Here is a 10,973-nt window from a genome sequence, read left to right on the forward strand (position 1 = left end):
ATATTTGCTTCATAAGTGTGATGGTGAATTCTATGTGTCAACTTTGCGAGACTATAGTCCCCAGTTATTCCATCAAATACTAGTCTAGGTGTTGCTGTGAAGATATTTTGTAGACGTGGTTAACATCTACAATCAGTTGACTTTATATAAAGGAGATTACTCTGGATAATCTGGATGGGCTTCATTTAATCAATTGAAAGAGCAAAACTGAAGGTTCCCTGAGGAATAAATTTTGTTTTGTAGACTGTAGTGGCAGGTCCTACCCAAGAGATTCCAGCCTGCCCTTTCTGATGGCCTGCTCTACAGATTTCAGACTTGCCTAGCCAGTCTCCACAATCATGCAAGCCTATTCATATATATGCACATATATACATATATTAAATATAAAGTATGTGACACACACACACACACACACACACACACACAGAGAGAGAGAGACAGAGAGAGAGAGCCAAAAAGAGTATACTCATTTTAAGAAAGGAAAACTGTATTAAAATTGTAATACCCAATATATACCAATAACAAAAGATGAATACAAGTCACGTTTGACTTCTGAAATTACAAGAGGTGCTCAAAATGGTTACCATCAGTGTCCAGACACTTCTGATAATGGCGAACTACTGCTTGAGCAATGCTGACCAAAGTGTCCACTTGTATACATTTTTTGGCACTCTCAGCATATGTGAGTGTGTGTGTATGCATATGTGTGTACACACACACACACGCATACACAAACACATGTATTCAAAAATACATTAAAAGGGAGACAAGAAAGGGGATGCTTAAAGCTGACATATCCACAAGTGAAGTAAACAGAAAGAGAGAAGATGACAGAATCTCCAAGTCTTCATGAAAATGTTACCTTACTTAGTTGGTTGCCTTTTATTTTGTTGATGGTTTCTTTTGCTGTGAAGAATCTTTTTAGTTTGATATAGTCCCAACCAATATCCAAAATATATAAGGAACTCATACAACTCAACAACAACAAAAAATAAACAATCCATACAGAATTGTACACCTGAAATCTATGTAATTTTACTAACAATTGTCACCCCAATAAGTTTAAAAAAAAATTGAGAGATTTAACATTAAAAAAATAAAATAAAAAAAAATAAACAATCCAATTAAAAAATGACGTTTCTCCAAAGGGGACATACAGATTCCCAATAGACATATGAAAAGATGCTCAACATCATTAATCATCAGAGAAATGCAAATAAAAACCACAATGAGATATCACCTCACACTGGTTAGAATGGCTATCATCAACAAGACAAATAATAACAAGTGTTGGAGAGATTGTGGAGAAAAAGGAACCCTCATACGCTGTTGGTGGGAATGCAGATTGGTGCAGCCACTATCGCAGGCAGTGTGGAGGTTCCTCAAGAAATTAAGAATAGGATTACCATATGACCCAGCAATCCTTCTCCTGGGTATCTACCCAAAAAAATCTGAAAACATTTATCCATAAAGACATATGTGCTCCAATGTTCATTGCAACTTTATTTATGGTGGCGAAGACATGGAAAAAAACAAAGTGTCCTTCGATAGATGATTGGGTAAAGAAGTGGTGGTATATATACACAATGGAATACTATTTTGACATAAGAAAAGATGAAATAGTACCATTTGTGACAACATGGATGGATCTTGAGATTATAATGCTAAGCAAAATAAGTCAGACAGAAAAAGTGGAGAATCATATGATTTCACTGATATGTGATATATAAAACTGAAAACAAGAAAAGAACAAGACAAACAAATGAAGAAACAAAAACCCATAGACATAGACAATTGTTTAGTGGTTACCAGAGGGTAATGGGGGAGGGAAGTTCTAGAAGAGGGTAAGTGGGGTCAAATATATGGTGATGGAAAGAGAACTGACTCTGGGTAGTGATCACATAATGTGAGACATAGACGATGTATTACAGAATTGTACACCTGAAATCTATGTAACTTTACTAACAATTGTCACCCCAATAAACTTGAATTTAAAAAAAAGGTTAACTTATGTTCAGTGTAGTAAAGATATAAATATGGGATGGAATGCTTTACGGAGCTTTCAAAATTCTGTTTGGGTTCACATTTAAAAATATGCCTTCTATATTAAATGAAAGCCCAAGTTAAAAACTTGGGAATCATTCTGGGCTTTGTAGGCTATGTAAATTATTTTGTTCCTTAGTCTAAGACAAATGGCATACCATTTAAGGATTTTATGCAAGTGGTGCCATAATCAGATTTGTATATCAAAACAATCACTCTGTCTGCTGGGTGGATATAAAACTAGAGAGACACACAATGTAATTTATAGATGATGTGATACAGAATTGCACACCTGAAATCTATGTAATTTTACTAACAGTTGTCACCCCAATCAATTAATTAAAAAAATAAAATAAAATAAAAGATGATATATCATGAAAAAAAAAACTAGAGAGAGATAAAAGTGGAAGTGCAAAGACTGATTAAGAAACTTGCAATAGTCCAGACAAGGTGAGAAAAAATGGTGGTTGGAACTAGCGTTGTGGCATTGGCGACAAAGAGAAGTGAGCAGCTATGGCCATATTTTGCAGGTCAAAGTAATGGTTGAGACTTCCTGAAGGACTGAATATGGGGGTGAAAGAGTGGTATGTGTCAATGATGACTGCTAGGTTTCTGGCTCATGGAACAAGATAGAGGAAGTTGTCCTCAGCTGAGACAGAGAACACTGGAAGAGGGCCAGGTTTGGTTGAAGGCGATGGTAGAGAAAAAGAAAGAGAAAGAAGAGCATGAGTTATTTTTAAGACCTGTTTCAATTGAAATTTCTGGGAACTATCGAAGAGGACATGTCAAGCTGGCAGCTAGATGTATAGGTCTGGATCTTAGAGTAGAGTTCTGGTCTGAAGATACAAACATATGAGTCATCTGCCTATTGGTGGTAATTGAAGCAGAGGCTGTAAATGAAATCATCTAAGGAGAGAGTATAGAATGAGAAGAGATGAATAGCCTAGGATTGAACACTGAGGAGCCTCACTATTTTATGGCTGGAAACATATGCTTGCTCATGATATAGGCTCAATAAATGTTTATTGAACTACCCTTATGAAAAAGATTCTGATGCACCTGCTGTTCTTGACTGAACCCCTAAAGATCCCAAACACATATCTTTAACCATTACAGTGGATTTTGACCTGACATATCCTCCATTCGCCTGGCACCAATCCAGACTTCCCCACAGACATATGGGAGATTGGTGGCAAGTGGTGCTGAGCTTCATTAAACTGGATCTGTTTTTCTCTTGCTTTCTTCTGCAGTGTAAGATACAACCCACACAGGCTAGTTCATTCATGCACTTTCTTTTAAAAAAAATAGTTTTAACATTGTTTTAATCAAGTAACATAGCTGTCAGAAACAGGAATTTTTAAGAAAGTTGAATAGAGCAAAGTGAAGGATTCCTGTATTATGATAGCCTCTGTTAATAAAATTATTATGTGGATTTGAATTCTATTGGAAGTTTGGCACCAGAGTGAACACAGTCTAAGCCAAAATTTTCTCTCTAGTGTTTAGAAGTCCTGAACATGTTTTCCTTCAGATTAAAAAAAAAAAGAAAAAAAAAACCTCTATAACAGAACCTCATTAGCTTGACACTGGGTATGTTGAGCACAACTTGGCTTTAGGCCACCAGTATCTCCTATAGAATTTCAGATAATGAAAGCAAACTGGCCTATGGCAAAGAATTTGAAACCTAGGTGAGATGTGAATTTACAAAAACCTCTTCTCTTTGGTGTGACAAAGCATATTCCTTCCAGGTATATGGCTTCCGCTTCAGTCTCATCAAACTCTATCAAAAGGCAGCTAGAGATCAACTCTTACATCTCCAGTATAATTGCTAAATTTAAATTCCTCAAAATATCAAGCTAACAAGGTTTTATTATATCAAATGTTTGTATAATTTTAATGTGAAGTAATTTTTACACACACTTGTTGAGGTCGCTTTATAATCTGTGAGATGGGTCACAAAGAAGTAGTTAGAGGGGTGAATGATGTAAGCCCATACTCCAAATAAAACTCACTCCATGGTTCTTGATTCCCACAGTGTACTTTTTATGGAAAGGAATAAGATTCAACAAGTTTCTACCTTGAAAATGATTTCTCAGGTATAGTCAGAATCTATATCAAGGTAGTTTAGATCAGCTAATTGGGCAATGAATTTACAAGGAAGTTTATTTCAAATCTAAAGCCCAGGATGGGCTGGACCAAACTCTAGTCACTTGCATTCAGTGGCCATCACCACAGACAACTTGAATGTCTGGTTATATTCAATGTGAATAAAACACACATTATAAGGGCAAAATTCGGTAAATCAATAACGTAATTAGACTTAGCTAGTTTGCAGTTTGACTCACTTTATAGCTCGCTATCTAGCCACTTGTAGTTAGACGTAGCTAGTTTGCAGTTAGATCTACCCTGATATTCAGCTGTTTTCTCTTTGTTTCTCCCCTCACTAATTGACTTAAAAACTTTTGTCCCCCTTTTTAAGTCTACACATTCCTCGTTATTTTATTTAATCAGTAGAATCCTAACCTGGAAAGGACAATTTCTTAATCCTCAGGTGCCTGGACACCCAGAGTCCAATTTGCAACTCTCTTGCTGTTTTTACTGGTGACAAAGCCCCAGGCCACGGTGGCAGAGTCTGAGTCCGGAGATAACATTAATTTAAAACAGACCAGAGTTTTCAGCTTTTTCCTGACCTTCATCCTCCTTTGGGTCTCGTTCTCTGGCTTTCCTCACAGTATGGCCCCCAAACGCCAGTCTTCACTCCCACCTCAAACGAAGAAACCAAGACTGCCTCCTGCCCCCAAGCCGGAGAAGACATCGACCTCTCTGGACTTGCCGAAGGGAGAAAAAGAACAGCAAGAAGCAATTGAACATATTGATGAAGTACAAAATGAAATAGACAGACTTAATGAACAAGCCAGTGAGGAGATTTTGAAAGTAGAACAGAAATATAACAAACTCCGCCAACCATTTTTTCAGAAGAGGTCCGAATTGATCGCCAAAATCCCAAATTTTTGGGTAACAACATTTGTCAACCATCCACAAGTGTCTGCACTGCTTGGGGAAGAAGATGAAGAAGCGCTGCATTATTTGACAAGAGTTGAAGTGACAGAATTTGAAGATATAAAATCAGGTTACAGAATAGATTTTTATTTTGATGAAAATCCTTACTTCGAAAATAAAGTTCTCTCCAAAGAATTTCATCTGAATGAGAGTGGTGATCCATCTTCAAAGTCCACTGAAATCAAATGGAAATCTGGAAAGGATTTGACGAAACGTTCAAGTCAAACACAGAATAAAGCCAGCAGGAAGAGACAGCATGAGGAACCAGAGAGCTTCTTTACCTGGTTTACTGACCATTCTGATGCAGGTGCAGACGAGTTAGGAGAAGTCATCAAAGATGATATTTGGCCAAATCCGCTACAATACTACTTGGTTCCTGACATGGATGATGAAGAAGGGGAAGGAGAAGAAGATGATGATGATGATGAAGAAGAAGAAGGGTTGGAAGATATTGATGAAGAAGGGGATGAGGATGAAGGTGAAGAAGATGAAGATGATGATGAGGGGGAGGAAGGAGAGGAAGATGAAGGAGAAGATGACTAATGGAACATTGATGGATTCCAACCTTTTTTAATTTTCTCCAGTCCCTGGGAGCAAGTTGCAGTCTTTTTTTTTTTTCCTCTTGTGCTCAGTCGCCCTGTTTTTGAGGTCTCTTTTCTCTCCTTTACACCATGGTTCTCACCTTATTTTGGGGGAAATAATTTCAGCAGAATACATTGGGAAAAGAATCTCTGCCCCTTTCTGTTCCAAATTCATTTTTATCCCTTCCTGTCGCAACAAAAACTTTATGGAATCAACACCACCGTGCTCTGTGGGAAAAAAGAAAAACCTTCTGCTCCCTTAGCTCTGCTGGAAGCTGGAGGGTGCTAGGCCCCTGTGTAGTAGTGCATAGAATTCTAGCTTTTTTCCTCCTTTCTCTGTATATTGGGCTCAGAGATTACACTGTGTCTCTATGTGAATATGGACAGTTAGCATTTACCAACATGTACCTGTCTACTTTCTCTTGTTTAAAAAAAGAAAAAAAAAAACAAAAAAAATGGGGTTATAGAAGGTCAGCAAAGGGTGGGTTTGAGATGTTTGGGTGGGTTAAGTGGGCATTTTGACAACATGGCTTCTCCTTTGGCATGTTTAATTGTGATGTTTAACGGACATCCTTGCAGTTTAAGATGACACTTTTAAAATAAAATTTTCTCCTAATGATGACTTGAGCCCTGCCACTCGATGGGAGAATCAGCAGAAGCTGTAGGATCTTATTCGGAATTGACATCCTCTATTGTAATTTTGTTCCTCTTTATTTTTAAATTTTCTTTTTGTTTCACTGGAAAGGAAAGATGATGCTCAGTTTTAAACGTTAAAAGTGTACAAGTTGCTTTGTTACAATAAAACTAAATGTGTACACAAAGGAAAAAAAAAAAAAAAAAAAAAAAAAAAAAAACAAAAACAGACCAGACCCCAGGAAGCAATGTCAGCCCTCGGACCTGCCTGACTGACTCCTCCTTTCCTTTGTTCTTCTTGTGTACCTATAAAACCTTCTGACCAGTCTAGGAATGGAGGAGGTAGCCTTTGGACAGGAGCTCGTCATCCTCCCAGAAGGCCGGCATTCTGAATTAACCTGCTTTTATTCCCACCAACCTTATCTCTTGATTTTTAACTTTTTCAAGTGGCAGACAGCCGGACCTTAGCACGGTATCAACATTAAGTCTTACACCAAAATATAGGCTCTGACTTACAAGTACAATTTTAGGCTTCTTTTTAAATGAGACATTTTGAAAAAAAACAAATCAAGTTTGAGACATAGTAACACTTATTTTGGCAAGACAGCAACCCAAACCTAAAAAGCATAGTTATGTGTCGAAACGTAAAAGGCATTAAAGAACAAGTTATAGTATCAGGGAAAATCCACACTGAACAAAATACAAAGTATGTCTAAACATTTTGAAATTGCAATTTAAACCATAAGAGTAAAAGCTGGAAAATTATGCTGCTTTTACTTGAGATTAAGTACACCTTTTCCTTCTTCCCCCAAATAAAATCATACAGCTTACTATTTAATCATATCCCAAAGCTTGAGAGTTTTCTCTTAGCACACATACACATAAAATTCTTATTTGTTAACATATTGATTCCCCTGGCTCATCCAATGTGCAATACACATGACTTCAAAGACTACAATTTTGGGCAAGTGTACATGAACTGAAAAAACACAGTCCAAGTTTTTTAAACCTGCTCTTAAAATTATTTATAGGACACTTAGTCATTTTTACATTAACTAAGATAAAGGTGTTGCACTGTCATTTGATTATTAGTTCACGTTGGCATGGTAAGAATGTACATTACCAGATGCCAATTTGAGGGACTAGAGATAAGACTTAAAAGTACTGCATTTCTTAATGGCTGACACAGGTATTACAAATAAGTTTAGGTTTACATTCTGCTGAAGACCTCTTTACAGTCTCAGCATCTAACAATTTCTGACAGATTCCAAGAATCCTATCATGTTAAATGATGGTACGACATTTTTAAAAGGAGCCGATTATTTCAGCTTAAGTCATTCAGAGCCAAAGGTTTGAGGAATGACCAAAATCAAATTTTTATTTTTAAAACTGCATAAATGTGATCCAAATGTGTCCACCACTAATTTTTCCAAAAGAAACATGCTATAAATAAGCAAACTACATCTACTCACTGATATGTCTATGGATTCCCTAGATATCTCCTTGGGCTTGATTACAGACCACTCATAGCAATACATTTTTAGTAGAAAGTGTAGCATGATGGTAAGCCATTTTAGCTTTTGCACATATATGTTGCACTTCTGGCTGATGATGCAGAAAGATTCTCAGCATTACACTGTTAAGCTGGGCTACATCCACCCCTTTAAATGGCATCAAATCAATGTCATCATCCTTGTTGTCAGACTTCGCAGCTTCAACTTTCGGTACACTGGCAGTCTTCGAATACATCATCTCAATATTCTTATCTTCATCATCTCCACTACCTGAAGATTCCTCCTTTGCTTCCTTCAACCACTTTATAAATGGTTCTGCCTTGACACGAATCTCTTTGTCAAGTTCTTTTGACACATATTTCTTAGAGGCCTTTTCTGACCAGCTGATGACCTCTTCTTCCAAAAGGTCTGTGTCATACATCTCCTTTAAGATATGTAGACTATTGGAGATAAACTGAACTGGATGCATAACTACAACACACTCTCATGAAGAAGGTACCATTGAGCTCTTTTGTTGTTGCGACAAAATTGTAGGAAATGGTGCCTGTATTTCTTAATCTGTTCCCTAATCTTCTCATTAAAAAGAACTTCAATCAAAACAAGAGGGTCCATAGCTTTTACATCCAGTCTTTCTGCTTCAGCAACAATTTTCTTGTCAGATGAGTCAGTAATACCTTATTCTTTCTTTTTCTTAACAAAATCAAACGGGATATTGACCCACTCTTTAACAGTCCTTTCCAAATCATCGCTGAATGTCAGATCTTTTGCATGGTCACTGATTTATTTCATCCATTCTGCACCTTTGAGCTTCCTCAGTTGTACTCTTCCCCCACTCACCATCCTCTTCTTCTCCCACAGCATGGGGAGGACTGATTTCATTTGGTGGTGATGGGGGTACTGTCTCACTGCTGAACATAGAGCCATTTTCCTTGTCTTTGCCCGTTCTACTTTTCTTTTCCTTTTCTTTCTTTCCTGCACCACTGTCATTATTCTCAGATGGGTTTTTGAGAGTGAATGTGCAGAGTTTCCAATGCATGTCAAGCATTTCTTTACAAGAATTACCTATTTTTTGCTTCTTTGGATTGACATGCAGCTCTGTTTCAGGATTCTCACACTCAGGATAGAGAACAAATTTTTTAATGAATCCATCCAACATGCCTTGCAGCTTATTTGCCTTATGAGATTCATTGACAATATAATGGTCATTCTTTTTTTTTTAATTAAAGTTTATTGGGGTGAAAATTGTTAGTAAAGTTACGTAGATTTCAGGTGTACAACTCTGTAATACATCATCTCTAAATCCCATTGTGTGTTCACCACCCAGAGTCAGTTCTCCTTCCATCACCATATATTTGATCCCCCTTACCCTCATCTCCCACCCAACACCCCCTTACCCTCTGGTAACCACTAAACTATTTTCTGTGTCTATGAGTTCTTGTTTCTCATTTGTTTGTCTTGTTCTTTTGTTGTTTTTGGTTTATATACCACATATCAGTGAAATCATATGGTTCTCTGCTTTTTCTGTCTGACTTATTTTGCTTAACATTATATTCTCAAGATCCATCCATGTTGTCACAAATGGTCCTATTTCATCTTTTAATGGTCATTCTTAACATCAAACTGGGTCTTTGCTCCCAGCTCACAACCAAAGTATTTGGTAGGATAGGTTGGAAGCCGATTAAGTGCCTTTGCAACCATGTTGACTATAACTGTCTTGATTCCATTTCCTTTGCCCTCAACCTTGGTGATCATACTGGCCATCTTGTAATGATAGAACTGGCCTGACGCACTGCAGTTGACATTGACAAACATTTGGCTTATTAGTGGCTTTATCAATAAGATGAAGAGATCTTCGATTGCAAATGTTTGGATCTTCTGTCTGGAGAAGAAGGGATGACATAATGAACTGCAAGAGTTCTTGGTCTCTGAGATGAAAAATTTTTGCCACTGAGGCTGTAAGCTTCTTGCTTGTATGCTATGTTTCTCCAATACAGGTACCAATGATCATGCAACAGCTCGTTTTTGTCAAATAAATACATAAACCCAATGCTGCTCCCACGAGCCTGTGATGAAGCGATGCTCATGTGAACTCCATTCGGAGGAGGGGCTGCACAGGCAGCAGAAGAGCGCAGCAAGCAGCTAGGCAGGTGGCGCCCAGCAGTGGGGAGGAGCTGTCCTAAGACATTTGGAGTCCAAACTTTTCAGCTCCAGGGGCCTGGCACCCACAGCCGCAGGTGTTGGTGCGCCTTCCCTGCCATCCAGTGGCCCGTCTCATGCACGTTCTTTATACCCTTCCAAACTGTACCCCATACCAAATGAAATTAGAAAGCTAGATTGGTGGTATTAGGATTTAAAATAACATTAACTTTTTAATGTACATTTAATAAAACTACCTTGACTACATCTCCATGACTTAAATATTTATTGACTGCCTACTCTGTGCCCAGCCCTGTGGGGAATAGGAGAAAAACAAGATATGATCGCTACCTTTGAGGAACTTTCAGTCTACTTAGAGAGACAAGACTAACACTCATGACACAAGTAAAGAAAAAAAAAAAAGACCACGTGAATCAAGTGTATATAGCATAGCATAGTGTCCTAAGGTCTGAGTTCAGAGCAAAGAACTCTAATTTACATTCACAGAGTAAGGCCCCAGAGAGACTTGATGGAGTTGTGCTACTCTCACAGCACCACTATTCTTGCTTCTAAGAGAAACTGGACAGAAACCATATTTGACAAACATATCTCTAGGGGAGTAGGTGGCACAACCACCTGCAGTAACCAATTCAATCTTACATAATAGAATTTGAACTTCTTTTAAATGATTTAGACCACTTGAGAGTTTTATAAGTCATTTCCCAAATTAATTTAGCATTTATCTTCCAGACAGGCTATTACAGCTAACGATAAACTCCCGTTAAAGGAATTCAGATGAATATGGCTGAAGAAAGGAGTTCCTCACTTCTCACCCCATTTGACTTTCCCGCAACATGCGGCACTGTGGACCAGCTACCCCTGCTCCCCACCCTACCTAGTACCGCACTCTTCTGGTTCCCTTCCTACCTCTCTGACTTCTCAGGCTCAAACCCAGGATCTGGTACATAGTAAGTACTCAATAAATATGTTTTAATGATTGAATGCTTCG

The 10,973-nt window shown here is 37.9% G+C and overlaps 2 protein-coding genes across 2 annotated transcripts; one reads left to right on the forward strand and one right to left on the reverse strand.

Annotated features, from left to right (window-relative positions):
- Positions 1 to 4,743: 4,743 nt before the first annotated feature.
- On the forward strand, positions 4,744 to 6,127 carry LOC117022275 (protein SET). The gene has a single exon (XM_033106621.1). The coding sequence runs from the start codon at positions 4,774 to 4,776 to the stop codon at positions 5,641 to 5,643; it is 870 nt and encodes a 289-aa protein (XP_032962512.1). The 5' UTR covers positions 4,744 to 4,773; the 3' UTR covers positions 5,644 to 6,127.
- Positions 6,128 to 7,838: 1,711 nt separating this feature from the next.
- Positions 7,839 to 9,640, reverse strand: LOC117033243 (eukaryotic translation initiation factor 5-like). Its single transcript, XM_033125344.1, is given in 4 exon segments — positions 7,839 to 8,314; positions 8,317 to 8,608; positions 8,610 to 9,039; positions 9,441 to 9,640. Coding segments are annotated over 4 exon segments (1,398 nt in total).
- Positions 9,641 to 10,973: the final 1,333 nt, after the last annotated feature.

The sequence above is a fragment of the Rhinolophus ferrumequinum genome, chromosome X (genome assembly GCF_004115265.2).
Source record: "Rhinolophus ferrumequinum isolate MPI-CBG mRhiFer1 chromosome X, mRhiFer1_v1.p, whole genome shotgun sequence".
Classification (NCBI taxonomy): domain Eukaryota; kingdom Metazoa; phylum Chordata; class Mammalia; order Chiroptera; family Rhinolophidae; genus Rhinolophus; species Rhinolophus ferrumequinum.